Raw genomic sequence first — 15,904 nt, 5'->3', positions numbered from 1 at the left:
GTCTTTGACATTCTGTCGCCCTGTCCTAGGTGAACACTCAGAAGCCCATACCCAACACAGTTGCTGGGCCAGACAGTTGGTTGTCTTCAGTATTTGATGGAAGTCCCGAACTGTTTCCTATGGCAGCTGCACTGTTCACATGCCCTAGCAATGCAGTGGTTCCAGGTTTTCCACAATCCTCTCTAGCACCTGTGTTTTTTTATTTGCTGTGTCGAAATAGGCACCATGTGAGATGTCAGGTCATAGTTTTGACACATCAATGAAGAAAAATATGGAGTATATATATCAGAAAAATATAGTGTATATGTACACTATATAGTATTACATTTATATATTCCAATATGTGTATATATATATACATACATACATACATGCATACATATATACATACATACATACAGGAATACTATTCAACCTTAACACAGACAAACCTGAATAACACTATGCTCAGTGAAACAGAAGGGCACTTGCCGGCCGTGCAATTCCACTTCTATGGGGTGGCTACAATTGTCTCATAGAAGCGAAGAGCACAGGGTGGTATTCAGGGCTGGGGCAAAGCTTGAAGAAGCTATCAGTAGTTTAATTGGTATGAAGGTTTCAGTGATCAAAGACACTTACGTTCTTCTAGAGACTTGTGGCACGTTGTGCCAACAGTCGGCAGTGCGATGTTGTACCCTTCAGCATTCCTGCACATGATGGAAGTCAGTGTAAATGTTTGTTTGTTTGTTTGTACAAAAATAAAGGGGCCCCAGAGAACTTTTGGAAGAAGTTGACCACGTATTACCTTGAATTGGTGATGGAACCCCAGGGGTTCATGGAGTTCCAAGCTCACCAAAATAGACATTAAATATCTGCAGGCCTGTGTTTATCAATCATAACCTCAAAGCTGGAGAGAGGGGGAGGAGGGAGGGAGGAAAAGAGGAGGGCTGGTCTGTCCTGTAGCAGAAAGGTGGTCTCAAGAGCCGGGTGGGAAGTCCTTCCAAGCAGACTGGGATTGTGCCCAGCACCTCTCCCTGAGGCCTCCTCTTCCTTTTGTTTGTTTATTTGTTTATTTATTTATTTTTATTTTTTGGATTTTTCAAGACAGGGTTTTGCTATGAAGCCTTGGCTGTCCTTGACTTGCTTTGTAGACCAGGCCGGCCTCAAACTCACAGAGATCTACCCGCCTCTGCCTCCCGAGAGCTGGGATGAAAGGCGTGCGCCACCGCCACCACCACGCCCTGCCCTTTTGGGTTTTATTGGATTCAAAAGAAAGGGACACCAGAGACACATCAGAAATTATAAAGGCTGGCTAGATCTTATTGTGCACAGTGATTAAAAAGTTAGTTTCTGCTTTCTTATTGTCACCTACTTGTTTATGGATGGAACATGCCTGGGACTTCCTTAACCCTGTGTGGAAACCGAGGATTACTTCTTTGTTCTAGAGAGAGGCCCCAGAGCAGGTCTTTTGGGAATCGAGGTGCCCTGTCAAGCACTCCTATGCTGGTTTGTCATTGACTAGGTGTCGTCCAGTTAATGCCATTAGTCATTTGGGATGATGAAGCATGGGGCCGCATGCTGACTCTCCTTTGACAGAAAGGTTGTGTTACATATTTCATTATTCTCCTGGGTGCCTGGTCTGCATTGACTCACCCACGCCCACTGGGAGGCCTGTGTGTCCAATCTGGAAATCCCTGGGGAGAAAGACATTTCCCCATCCCTGGGAGTGAGGCACAGGTGCTTTGCTCAGAAACTGCAAGCCAAAGGGCTTAGGTGACAAGTCCTTCAAGGTCAGCTCTGGTTGAGTCTGCTCTGGGCTGGGTGTGATCTGAGAGTGTTGCACAACAGAAGCTAGTGAGCGATGCTGGTGGCAGAACCAGTGAGAGGAGGGACCTACTGGAAGGCACGCAGGTCAAGGGAGCGTGCCCTCAGAAGGGAGAAACGCTGGGTTTTGGGGAACCCCTAGGTTGTGATAAGTAACCTAACACATCCCCTGACCCTCTCTCCTCTCTCTCTCTCTCTCTCTCTCTCTCTCTCTCTCTCTCTCTCTCTCCCTCTCATGTGATCCCTCCCTCCCTCTCACACCTATTCCCACCATGAAGCCATCTTCTGTGTTCTGATGACCTAGAAGGCCCTTATGAGCTCTCAGCAGATGCCAGAAACCTCCAAGTCACCTCGCCTTTGGCATTTTGTTAGTGTCACAAAGTGGACCAGGATGTTCCTATAAGACTTCTTTCCCCTTTTCTTAAAAATAAATTTCTTTTTGACACAGGGGCTTAATATGTAGCCCAGGCTAGCCTAACGTTCACTCACTATGTAGCCCATGTCTACCTCTTCTTGTATCTGCTGACTCCTATGCTCCAGGACCACAGGAGCACGGTCAAGGCTGAATTGACCTAGAAGACATTCCCCAGAGCCCAAAGAGCATCTCTCTCCAAACTGAGGGCACTAACTTCAGTCTCTGTTCATCCGACATGAGGATCCTCTTGAAATCTGGACACCTACACCCATACACAGCAACTGGCACCTCCCCAGCAAAAACTCTAGTGATGACGGAGGCGACAGAAACCCACAGTGTACACAGAGGCTGAAGCAACAGGGTCAAGCTTTATTGGAGTGATCACATTCATGTTTGTACTGTTCACCAAAGGTGGAAAGGGCTTGTTTTAACAAGTGTCACATTTTCTTCTGTTCCATTTGTATTTAGCAAGCAGCAACGTATATTGTCCAATGAACACGTCCTACCTTAAAGCACACACTAGTTCATAAAACTGTCCTCAGATGGTGTGAGGCCATATTTATAACACGCTAGACCCTTTACGAGTTCAAACTTTAGACACAATGGGTGCACTTGTAAAGCTAACTTTGCATATTTTTTTCCTGGTAAGGAAGGCCAGTTATTAAAAAAATACTTTATATAAATTCAAAGTCAGAACTAAAATACTCATTCCTATAAAAATATCTTGCTGATAAAACTATTAATTTCTGGATAAATTGCCCTTTATAAACACATTATATAAATTTTCAGGAAATGCTAAGTCAGACAGTCTGCATGGGACTTGACAAGGTGACTTAAATGTTCAGTTGTCACTAGGGTACTGTTTTCAGAGATGGACCACAATTGTAACTTACACTGTGTGTGAATAGTTCAGGTGTTCTACAACAATCAAACTCAAGATCTATTTACCGTGAGTCATTTATAGACAAAACTCTTGACCTAGAGAGGCAGTTGTCGGATCACTGTTGTCTACAAGCTCGCAAGGGCTCACCTACACTTGACCTCGAAATACTTAGCTCGGGAAACTCGTGATGGCGTTCTGACCACTGTCAGAGATTAGCTCGTTCATTTCGTTCTGCTTGCTCTCTTTCACGGCGTGGTTGGGGTGGTTTCTCTGGGCCCGCGTTTGTTTGGATCTCCGAAAACACAGCTTTAGCAGCAGGTAACACAGCTCGGCCACATTGAGCAGCATGCAAATCACGGACGCGGAAATCATAAACACCGTAAAGACGGTTTTCTCCGTCGGCCTGGAAATAAAGCAGTCCACGAGATTGGGGCAGGGATCGATGCCGCACTTCAGTACCCAGGGCAGGTGATAACCGTTGTAGAGGAAGTAGAACACGTACATGAAGGCGGCTTCGAAGATGATGCGGAAGAAGATGCTGCTGGTGTAGGTCCACCACAGCGAGCCCTCGATGCGCACCTTCTGCCTTTTGATGTCCTCCAGGTCTTTGAATTCATTCCTCTTCTCCCCGCGTATAAACTTCCGCGCCGTTTCGTGTCTGTAGTAGGCCACATGCATGGCCACCAGCAGTGCTGGGGTGGACACGAAGATCAGCTGCAGGGCCCAGAGCCGGATGTGGGACACCGGGAAGAAGTGGTCGTAGCAGACGTTCTTGCACCCGGGCTGCAGAGTGTTGCACACAAAGTCCTCCTGCTCATCGCCCCAAACTTCCTGGGCGGCCACGACGAGGATCATGACTCGGAAAATAAAGATGACCGTGATCCACACCTTGCCAATGCTGGTGGAGTGCTTGTTCACACCCCCAATGACAGTGTGCAGGGTCCCCCAATCCATGGTGCAGGGTTATTCCTAAATGGACAAAAAGAAGCAAAGCTAATTAGTGGAAGGCATACACCTCTGAATTAGCCAATCAGTACTGTAGTGAAATCAAAAGGTCATGTGAATCTCTGCAGGTCTCAACTACCTAGTCTGCAAATTACTATATGTTTTTCTGATTACAACAACAACAACAACAACAACAAAAAACGCTCATTAAAAGATGCTCTCTCAGCTGGGCATGGTGGCACACGCCTTTTAATCCCAGTACTCGGCAGGCAAATCGCTGTGAGTTAGAGGCCAGCCTGGTCAATAAGTGAGTCCAGGGCAGCCAAGGCTACAAAGAGAAACCAGTCTTAAAAAACAAAACAAAAAAACCTAACAACAACAAACTAAACCAAATAAAAACAACAACAACAACAACAGCAAAGATGTTCTCTCTTTCTGACTACAAATAACAATAGTGGACAAATTTAATTTATCTCTCTATGAGGCAGCATCAACCTAACAACTCCCTTATTAGGTGAAAGGTTTGTTTCAATAAATGACCTATATGGTAATAGTACTTTCCTTCCTTCCTTCCTTTCTTCCTTCCTTCCTTTCTTTCTTTCTTTTTTGTTTTTAGAGACAGGGTTTCTCTGTGTAGCCTTGGCTGTTCTGGACTCACTTTGTAGACCAGGCTGGCCTCGAACTCACAGAGCTCTGCCTGCTCCTACCTCTCAGAGTGCTGCGATTAGGATTACAAGTGTGTACCACCACCATGCCTGGGTGGTAATTGTGTCTTTCACATGCAATGTAAGTCATCTAAATTCAACTGAACACTGGTTGTTTTTTAGGTTGCTGTTTGTCATTAATTCAAGAACACAAGTAAACAAACATGTGCACAAGTTCCTTTTCTTCCCTATGCAAACACACACATTATGTCAGAATGGTTTTATTCAAGAACTCAGGCTTTAGTAATTAAACAGCTTATCCAAGCTACAAAACACAGCAAAAATCACTCATTAGGATGATATATTCTGTTTTACTTGGCAGACTAAGAAGACACGATGCTGTTAGTTGACCTTATACGGTGTATATTTATATTTTTAGTTTGAATAGATCATCTTCTGTAATCATGTGCTCTTAGGAAAGTTAATATCTTCAACTACCTCCTCCAAAAGAGAATCACAAGGTTTGACACAAATTGCTTCCTTGTTCTCTGATGGAAGCAGGCCATGTGTTGGCTATTGCTAAAAAACACGGGTCCCATCGCACCAGGGGCTACTGCAGCCCAGGACTGTCCTCTCTTCTGAAAAACTGATTTGATATCCTGAGAGACAAAGATCTTCACTTTATGCCAGTGATTCTCAACCTTTCTAATCTCGGGACCCTTTAATACAGTTCCTCATAATGCGGTGACCCCCACCCCCTAACCATAAAATAATTTTTGTTGCTTTTTCATAACTGTAATTTCGATACTGTTATGAATCATAATGTGATTATCTGAGTCTTCCCATGGTCATAGATGACCCCTGTGAAAAGTTTGCTTGATGCCCCCCCAATGGGGTCGTGACCCACAGGTTGAGAACTGCTGCTCTAAGGCAACTCTTGCTTTTTATTTATTTTCTGGGAGTTTCACATCTTGCCTCCTGATTACACCCACTTGCCAGTCCTTCCATGTTTGCCCCCCCATCCTTGAGCCCTCCCCTCAAAAGAGTAAAAATGAAAATAAAAATAAAAAAAGAAAGAAAGAAGAAAATTTTTAAACAGCCCAATTTGTGTCATCTATATACTCACTGGAGCACGGTCCAACTCAGTGGCCTGACCCTTAAATAGAATTGAGCCCTTCCCCTCCTGCGCCCCCCTCCTGATGTCAGTTGTGGGGAGCTGCACTTCAGCATCTCTGTCACACTTTTTAAGAGTTCTCTTCAATGGCTTCCTGTCTACAAACAGCTTCTTCTTCTTCTTTTTTAATTACAAAGGAAGAGATTTTTATAAACAAACATATCAAAACATGCATTATTCCATACGAAATTAATATTTTTTAAAAAGCAGAGGAAAAACTTGTAAGACAAGAAACAGCTGCTTCTTACTCCACATCACCAAGAAAAAAGAATTGGTTGGCATGCTCTTTAAAAATTTGTGTGTGAATGTGAGGATAATGAATGACAGACTGAAAATCTTTAGAAATGAGAATACTCAGGCTGGAGAAATAGCTCAGCCCTTAAAGGCTAGGCTCACAGATAACTCAGCCCTTAAAGGCTAGGCTCACAGATAACTCAGCCCTTAAAGGGTAGACTCTCAACCAAAAATATAAGAAACAAAGGTACTCAGGCAAATTTTCATCCACTTCGAGGGAATGAGAGAGTCACCAGAGTCCTTTTGTTGCTGGTCTCAGGAGGACTTTCTCTCCTAAGTGGCTGAAGAACACTAGCCAGCCTCCTCCTCCTAAGCTAACCATGCCTGGTCCGCACCCTGCCCTCAGCACTGCTGGTACTCCTCACACTGCCCACCAGCCCCCCTTCCATCTCCACCTTGCCCTCAGCACAGCTGGCACTCCTCACACTGTCCATCAGCCCCCCTGCCATCCTCACCTTGCCCTCAGCACAGCTGGCGCTCCTCACACTGCCCACCAGCCCCCCTGCCATCCCCACCCTGCCCTCAGCACTGCTGGCACTCCTCACACTGCCCACCAGCCCCCCTGCCATCCCCACCCTGCCCTCAGCACAGCTGGCGCTCCTCACACTGCCCACCAGCCCCCCTGCCATCCCCACCCTGCCCTCAGCACAGCTGGCACTCCTCACACTGCCCACCAGCCCCCCTGCCATCCTCACCTTGCCCTCAGCACAGCTGGCACTCCTCACACTGCCCACCAGCCCCCTGCCATCCCCACCCTGCCCTCAGCACAGCTGGCACTCCTCATACTGTCCATCAGCCCCCCTGCCATCCTCACACTGCCCTCAGCACAGCTGGCACTCCTCACACTGCCCACCAGCCCCCTGCCATCCCCACCCTGCCCTCAGCACAGCTGGCACTCCTTACACTGCCCACCAGCACCCCTGCCATCCTCACACTGCCCTCAGCACAGCTGGCACTCCTCACACTGCCCACCAGCCCCCTGCCATCCCCACCCTGCCCTCAGCACAGCTGGCACTCCTTACACTGCCCACCAGCACCCCTGCCATCCTCACACTGCCCTCAGCACAGCTGGCACTCCTCACACTGCCCACCAGCCCCCTGCCATCCCCACCCTGCCCTCAGCACAGCTGGCACTCCTCACACTGCCCACCAGCCCCCCTGCCATCCCCACCCTGCCCTCAGCACAGCTGGCACTCCTCACACTGCCCACCAGCCCCCCTGCCATCCCCACCCTGCCCTCAGCACAGCTGGCACTCCTCACACTGCCCACCAGCCCCCCTTCCATCTCCATCTTGCCCTCAGCACAGCTGGCACTCCTCACACTGCCCACCAGCCCCCCTGCCATCTCCACCTTGCCCTCAGCACAGCTGGCACTCCTCACACTGCCCACCAGCCCCCCTGCCATCCCCACCCTGCCCTCAGCACAGCTGGCACTCCTCACACTGCCCACCAGCCCCCCTGCCATCTCCACCTTGCCCTCAGCACAGCTGGCGCTCCTCACACTGTCCACCAGCCCCTCTGCCATGGTCTTGGTTTGACCAGTGTTAGAGTCTATGCTTTTCTCAGCAAGCCATCAGGTTTGGGCTCACAACGTGGCTGCGGTATCCATCTGACATCTGTGTGCTGATTTCTGCTCCTGCTGGGTCGGACAGTGGAAGCCAAGGTGCACACCATGAGGGAATGAAACGGGTATGACAGGGGTATGGCTAGAAATTTCTGTGGCTTGCTTCCAAGAATTTGCCTGCCTGCCATGGGCCAGAACATCAGAATGTTCATAGTTCCAAAAACTGGTTACATGCCGTGAGCACACGACTGATGTCCCCCTTTTCAGCAAGTACATCCTTAGAGCCACACTGAACCTGAGCAAAAAACCAACCCTGGGACAGGTGGTAAAACTGACACATGATTTTAAGTCAGCCTGGACTGAGTTAAATCTAAATTTTTTTTTAATAAAAAAGAAAAGAGGAACTGAATTCTATCATGAAGGATTTGTAAAAGTGGAGGAGTTGGGGCTTCTCAAAAAATGATTCCATTGTTATGAAGGGCAGGAGAGGGTGGGGGACCTAAAGCCACGGAGAGATGGGGACAATTCAGATCAAAGTTTAATTGAGAGGTCTAAATCTATAAAACAAAAACAGAATGAGAAGATAAAAATAAAACATCCACAATATGAATAGGAAAGAGATACTTGTGCCCAAAGTTTAAAAAAAAAAAGTGGTGGGTACAATCCTTGGCTTATTGGCTATGTTTAACTTTCTCTGTTTTTTGTTTGTTTATTTTTAAGGGTTTTGTTGTTGTTGTTGTTGTTCTTTTTGCTTTGTTTTGTTTTTGGAAAGGTCTCATGTAGCCTCAAACTCCTGATTCTTCTTCATGTGCCCTCTGAGTGTTGGGATTACAGGCATGTTGATGCCTCACTCCAGACTGTGGGGCCCGATGGGTTCCACAGTACCTAATGATATGAGGGAAGATTCAGTATTCCAAAGGATAAAAATGTTGTTTCAGGCTATTGACAAAATTACAACTGCTGTTACAAAACTCTTTCCTACATTATACTTAGAGGAAATTCTTTGTTTTCTCATTGTCCTTTTATTACAATATTTCGTGCTTAAAAAGATTAAAAGACAGGCTAATGGCATAAAAAAGCCGGAAGGGTCAGTAAGTTCTATCCTTTTAAAAAAAATTACAGATTTAACTGGACAGATAAAAAGACTAAGGAATGAAAATAAAAGGATGGAAAAGCGGATAAAATTTTTGACATTTGGTAGTGATAAAGGACAAAAAATAGAGAGACCGAAAAGCCAAAAAAACCAAAAAGAGTCAATAAGCTCTATCCTTTTGAAAAGAATTACTGACTTGACTGAACAAATGGACAAAATACAGAGCCAACACCAGACAGTATAATTTTAATTGTCAAGCAACAAAAGGTATGGCATGGGCAACATCTTAGGTATAACTAGTGTCTGTGGGCATCTCATAACACCAATAATACGGCTGACCCTCACAGTTCCTTTAATAATGCAGCATAAGGAGTGTCAGTGCCGCGCTTGAGGAACACTGCTATCACAGGATGTTAGTGCCTTTCCTCTGACCGTGAAAATGACTGAGGCTGCATGAGAGCTGAGTGTCCAGGCTCCCTGAAGACACACAGCACTTATCTGTGGCAGGGGCTGGAGTCTTTTAGTTCACAGGGGAGCAGCTAAGAAACCCAGAGCAAATTATTTTGAGGATCTGAACTATGGGGCACCTGGCAGTGATGTTGGCAGTTGTGTCAGAAAGAGTCAAACCTTGCGCTGGTCTGGAGTTGGCAAGATGAACTGAGAGTTTACCCTTAACAGAAAGCTGGGGGTTTGGAAAATTGAAGTAAGCTTTCTGTAAAGCTATGGTTCTCAGCCCCAGAAGCCTTTAGTTAGGGGCAGGCTGAGTCCCACCAGGCGAGAGGGAAGCCGTGGTCTGAAGGCTCCGCATCTTAAGAGTATTTAGTATTCTCTTTTATTTACCATGTACTATGTGCTCCAAAGAGACTTTCATTGCCTACCATAAGTATCTGTGTGGTTAAAAAAAAACCCACTTCATTTTAAATAATATGAATTATGAAAATTAAGTTTTAGTCCTCTCTGAAAGCAGTTATATTAAATTTCCCTAAATTGCAGCTGCATCCTGGATGCATGTCAGTATGTGACCTGTAGGGAGGCAGAAGTGTGTAAGTCTTGAAGTTCGTGCACACACTTTGCCACAGCTGGTCCCTCGTGAAGCCTTGCTTGTTTGAAAATGTCCTCTTATTAACCAATTAGCACATAAGTCTGCAGTTTGCTCAACAACTTGCCCAATGGCTGAGGTTTATCACATAAAACCTTCCTCTTTTCCCCAGTGCTGCGCCGTTTGTGGCATTTGAACAATTCTGTCTGTAGAGGGTTCTTCCTCTGTAAGATGTCTGTCACACCTCTTGTCACTGGTCACATGACTTCTATCACACCCCTTGTCACTGGTCACATGACTTCTAGGAAGCAAATGGATCAAGGTATGAAGGACCACAGGGCTTGAATGAATACAGAGGGGTTGAGGTCAAGAGGTCATGCTTTCTCCCTTGGAATATTGGTCCCACACCCCTAGAAGCAGGACAGATAGAGACAACATAACAGCACTAGCTTTACCATTTGTCCCCCAACCCTGGGCCTCCCAAGACCTTTTATCTGCCTACCATAGTTAAATAGAAGAAAATCAAATTTCAATACCTTACTTTGATATTAAAAGCCAAGAATTTAGCTGTTTGTGGTCATGCATGCCTATAATCCCAGCACACCAAAAGCTAGGCAGAAGGATCGGAAATTTTGGGCCAACCTGGCCTACAAGATCTTGTCTCAAACAAATACTTCAAACCAAACAACAACAACAACAACAACAACAAACTACAAAGGCAAACAACCTCAATGTTGTAAATAAACCTTTAAAGCAGAAGTTCTCAACCTTCCTGGGACCCTTTGGTACAGATCCTCATGTGGTGACTCCCAACCATAACAGTTGGTCCACCCCGAAGGGGTCATGACCCACAGGTTGAGAGAAGCTACTTTAAAGGAAGACAAGACATGAGATGTCTAAGTCAGTAAGGAAAACAAGGTTAAACTCAGATATTGTCATGCTTAGCCTACCGGTCACTCAAGACAGCTGGGCCAAAAGCAAGTCACCTGATTCAAGAGTTCTTCCTGAAAAGCAATAATGACTCATTTATTTGTAACAGAAGAAATGAGTGATAAAAGGGGATATTACTACTCTCTGTAGCTCACCCCAGCCCTAACTGGCCTTTCCCATCAACATCCCTGTCTATATCATGTCATTTCTGAGGGCGTTGTCCATAAAGCCTTGGGTATCTGTCCTACATGGCATTTTTCACAGGCTGGAAGCAAGAAAGTGGAGGTCACCCTAAAAGTACTGGAAGTCAGTCTAGGGTGATGGGGAGTTTGGGGGCTTCCCAAGCCCTACACTTGCCTATACATGACTTTAGCTCCTGGGAAATCCAGGAGACTCTTTCCTACCCCATGAGGTGTGGAGGTGATGGGCAATTGAAAGTTAGAGGGTTTATTCCTCCTGGCCTGCTTATTGGTGGGCAGAGGCACCTTGGGAGTTCCTCGGAAGTTCCTGCACCCTGTCACACTGTCGTCCTTGAAGGAACCCGTGACCTCGAGGCATCTTTCTTAGGTACTTTGGTTGGAGAAGAGAGGAAGGCCCACCACCCTGAGGGAAGATCACTAATCCACAAGTAATTCCCCAAATCACTGTAGCCACCAGAACCCTTTGCTAGGTGCCGCAAACAAACCCCCCCACTTTGCATCCAGGCTTCAGTGAGGCCAGAGCCCTTTCAGTGAAAATCAAGCTATTAACTCTTTCTCTGCACACCAGAGAGGTTAGTTTAATCTGACAGCTTCCTGGCTTGCCTATAAGGAACATATGAATAGATATGCTTAGCCCCATCAATGTCACCTTATAAGAATGTGGTTACATTTAGGCTTAAGAAGACAAATCACATCCATTTCTATGATGTATTTAATTACAGTGCACGGCTCTATATGCATTTTAATAGTCTGATTCCAGCCTTAAATATTCAACTCTGAAAACACAGCAGCGAGCTGACTTTTGGGACACACTGTTATGAAGTACATTTGCTCTTCCTTTTTCACGGTTCCAATAAACGAGATCTACTTTTGTTTCTGTAGTGATGTAATTTCTTGGTCATTTTCTACAATTTTGTTTTGAGGCAGGTCTTGCTACTCTGACTAGAGTGACCTTGAACTCATAGTAATCCTTCTGTCTCAACCCTCAAGAAGCAATATGTCATACTAACCAGTTTTTGAAACTTTGGGTATTTGAAGGTTGAGGACAATTTTATTAGACTTGAAGAGAAAACATCGGGGCAGGTGAGCTGTCAATGTCAGCAGCCAGCAGGAGGAGGGGACAGGGAAGGGGAGAGAGAGCCCTGCCTTTTGCGTCAGCACGTTCAGCAAGGAAGATCTGAAACTTTTTACTTACGAATTTAATCACAGCAGGTTGGATAATGTCATTTTAGCTCCACGGATGATAGAACCCAAAAGAAATCCCTCAGCACACAGAAAGAGCTTTCTTTTTTTTGTGTCAATCTACGGTAGACTTTGAGGGGAAATCACTTGATGACTGCTTAGTAGGCCCAAGAGGAAAGCACATTTCTTAGAATGCCCATGTAAGTTCTGGAGAACTGAGGGTACAAAGAAACCAGATTGAAGCAAAACACCCAAACCTGAGTCTTGTTCCCAAGGACTCCCAGTGTGTCTAGCTCAAGTGTCAAGGCAAAAGCACTCTGCAAGCACTTCCGGCTTTTCCTCCTACTCTCCTGGAAGTCAGTAGTGCAGTGGTGGTGGCACTACAATGCTGCTCTGTTTATGGGATGGCAGTGGGGTGATGGTGGCAGTGGGGATGTCACCTGTTGAATGATTTTTTAAAAAAAGTCATGGTCACCATTTTCTTTCAAGTTCTGCGCAAGCTCATCGGATAAAGTTTGTGGGTAGTTTTTCTTCATCACCAGATCCATTAAAGGGCACATTTGGCTATTGTCAGTTTTCCATGCTTTGTACTCCCCTGCCCCATCAAAGGCTTAAGCTTAATTTCCCTTTAACCATGACAACAATGAGGATGATAATGATGATGATACCCTATCCCAAACCTCAAATTGAATTCTCAATCAAGTATGCAAGTGGTAGAGTTTGAGACAGGGTACAGCCTCCCTGCCCCGTACCAGAGTTAAACACACACACACACACACACACACACACACACACACACACACACACACACACACGCACACACCCAACTTAAAAGTCTTTCTTTAATCAAGAAATCTCTAGAAATCTCAGGTGACCCAAGAGACAACCTGATAGTCAAGTTTGTAATTTAATGATGCAAACTATCAGGAACTGCGATTTCAAAGCAGTGACTAACGATGGCATCAGGTTAGGATTCAGATGCCTTGTCAACATCAACTCAGTGCCCGTGAAACTTTCGCAGTGCCTTTAAGTATCAGAATGGACAATTCACAAAATGATGTTTCTTATACGGCCTGAATTTTTTTAAATTAAGTTCAACATCCCTTTTTACAGGCCTTCTTAGCAGCCGTCTTTTCCTCCTGTCTCCAGATATTTCAGCTAAATGACTGGGGGGGGGGGTTGGGGGGGGAGAGGTTCCCGGGGGCACAGTTCCTCTCTCCCCAATCAAACAGCAGCTCCTGAAAACCTTAGCCAATACAATGCAGGATAATGGCCTTATGGGCCAAGAAACTTGGGTTGAAAACAATTCCCCCATATTTGTATTCCACTTTAACCCATGCACCCAAACCTATGGTCCCTGGAATTTTTAGACTGAATCAGAACAGCACTATGAGGATGTGCAAACAATTTTTTTTCTATTGCTGAAAGACCCCACCAACCCCTTTCCTTCTCTTACAATGCAAAAGAGAAAAAGATACAAAGAACAAAGCTGCCATGGGAATTTACCTTTAAATAACAGCTGCCAGTGACCCAGGTTGACAAGCCAGTCTCCTGTGGCTGAGGCCTGTGGTGGTGAGGTGGATGGAAACCCTTCACACCCCAGTTCTGTGACAGGCTAGCACTCAGGAGGCTCTCTCCATCACCTCCTCCCCTCCTTGGCACTACACACACACACACACACACACACACACACACACACACACACACTCCACTCCAAGACTTTGCTGGATCCAAAGAGCTGACAAAGCTCTCCACAGGCGCAGTTCTGAGCAGCATCCTGCAGTTCTAAGGAAACTGCATCAGGACAGGATGTATTCTTCTAGAACACTGGTTAGATTCTGCGAGAACTGGGGCAAAGAAAGCATAATGTCTACTTGAGGAAAACAAGGCTGCAGGCACAGACTGACCCGAGTCGCCTGGTTGGTGTCCTTTACAGGGGCTGCAGGCTCACAGCACTTCCAGTGTCCACTGGCTGTTTGAAGACCGCACAATCTGAGACAAGAGGCCTGGTCCCAGGAGGGGAAGGAAGCCCAGTTCTGCAAATCCACACTGCTAACACCTGGGTCTAGGCTCACGGGAAGTACTACCCATGTCTGAACTTTTTAATCAGATGTGTCACCAATTACTTTTAATTACTATTGTGCACACTAGTGTCATCTTCGTTTCATACGTTCCTGAGTCTTAATCACGCAGCCTGAATGGGGGTTTCTGTCCAAAACTTTTCCAAGTCTCAGGGTTTAACTGAACTTAAACATCATTCCTTCCTCTGCCTTTCTGCCCCTCAAATCCAAGCGGAACAGGTCGATGACAGCCCCAAACCAGTAAAGAAAGTAGGTAAAGGGATTCAGACCGGACTCTGGTCACTTTACACAACCTGATGTATTTATAAAACCTGTCGTGCAAGTCAGAGGGGGCACGGTGCGTGCAGAAGTCAAACCAGTCGATCCCAGTTCCTGCAGCAGCGCGCGGGGGAGGGAGCGACGCCGAGGACAAGCACCAGGCTGAGGTTCCAGCCCGCGGGGGACACGCAAAGGCAGGATGCCGATGGGAGGCAGATAACGATTCCCGCAGCCCAGGTGCAGGCACCCCCTGCACCCCCAAGACTCTGCTTGTAGCCACCGGGCCACCTGGGGACAGTCGCCACTCCCGCGACCCGCAAATATGGCGAGAAAGGGGACAGACCACTTCCTTCACCTGCTCTGGCTTCTCGGAGGAAATTCTCCCACTCGTGCTTACCTGCTCGGTGGGATCCGGTTCCAGGCTCGCAGCGGCGCCCACAGCTTGGACCAGGCGCGCAGGTTGGATCTGGCGCCGGCGGTTCGTGGCCGGAAAGGAATCGGGGACTGTGCGGGTGGAGCCCCGGTCCCCACCTGTGGCTTCTTTTAACCGCGCCCCACCCCGCCTCTGCTTGACGCCGCACGGGAGGGCTGCGGGAGAGGAGCAGCGCGGGCACACGTCGCGCCTGCTGCGGTGCGCACCGCCCTCCCTCCGGGAAAGAGGCGCGGGGAGGGTCCCCTTCTGTGGAGCAATGAGCAAGGGGCCTTCCCTGTAGGGCCAGGGGAGCAGAGCGAGTCAGTCTTAAGAGTAGTAGATTAGAGGACTCAAGTAGGGACCTTTCTCTGGCATCAGAGACCACGGCGAGTGTTCCCTAAGAGAGGCCCCAGGTGCAGGTCTTCCCTTGAGTTGGGGACACAAGGCATGTCCGTCCCTTCTTGTGGTCGTGGGTGGAGCGTGGACCGTGATGGGCAAGCTCAGCCAGGTGCCATTAAGGGCAGGAAAGAGTTGCCCTTTGGAGTCTTGCTGGGGCTGGACGTTGGAGTAATGAGGAGAGGGCTGCCCAGAGTACCAAGGCAGCTGATTTTGGGTGAGTGGGCTCAGCGCCAGCAGCGAGTTCGCTCCTGTTGGTAGCCCTTAGGGAGGCAGCTAGCTTGCTTGCTTTTAACCTCTTTTCTGGACCCTTTGGGCACCCTCTCATCCAGAGCAGCCTGGAGGTTCTTTATTCATTAATGACCACTTAGGAGTCTCAAAGAGTTGTTTTTATTAGTCATCTGAATCCTTAAACGTCTCCCCGCCCCCCACCCCACCCCGGGAAGTGGAGTGGACTTCCTCTGGTCTGGTGCTGAGAGACCCTACTGTGTCTGTTGTCACAGATGGGCAGGTAAAGGTCAGGGAAGCACAGAGGGCGGTGCGGGGTTGGGGGTGGGGTGAGGGTGGGGGGTTGGGCTGGAAATGTTGGAA

At 47.2% G+C, this 15,904-nt stretch overlaps 1 protein-coding gene across 3 annotated transcripts; it reads right to left on the bottom strand.

Annotated features, from left to right (window-relative positions):
• Positions 1-2,567: 2,567 nt before the first annotated feature.
• GJB6 (gap junction protein beta 6) lies at positions 2,568-15,060 on the bottom strand. Of its 3 annotated transcripts, none has more exons than XM_084767117.1 (2): positions 14,903-15,060; positions 2,568-4,070 (listed from the first exon to the last, which is right to left on the bottom strand). In XM_084767117.1, the coding sequence occupies exon 2, from the start codon at positions 4,053-4,055 to the stop codon at positions 3,270-3,272; it is 786 nt and encodes a 261-aa protein (XP_084623243.1). In that variant the 5' UTR covers positions 4,056-4,070; positions 14,903-15,060; the 3' UTR covers positions 2,568-3,269. The 3 variants fall into 3 exon arrangements, with proteins under 3 accessions (XP_084623243.1, XP_084623245.1, XP_084623244.1); XM_084767119.1 differs by lacking the exon at positions 14,903-15,060 and adding an exon at positions 14,074-14,222; XM_084767118.1 differs by lacking the exon at positions 14,903-15,060 and adding an exon at positions 13,673-13,936.
• Positions 15,061-15,904: the final 844 nt, after the last annotated feature.

This window comes from Acomys minous, assembly GCF_964271855.1.
Source record: "Acomys minous genome assembly, chromosome: 18".
NCBI classification, from domain to species: domain Eukaryota; kingdom Metazoa; phylum Chordata; class Mammalia; order Rodentia; family Muridae; genus Acomys; species Acomys minous.
Note: the sequence above shows the minus strand (reverse complement) of the source record. Positions and strands in the feature narration are given on the sequence as shown.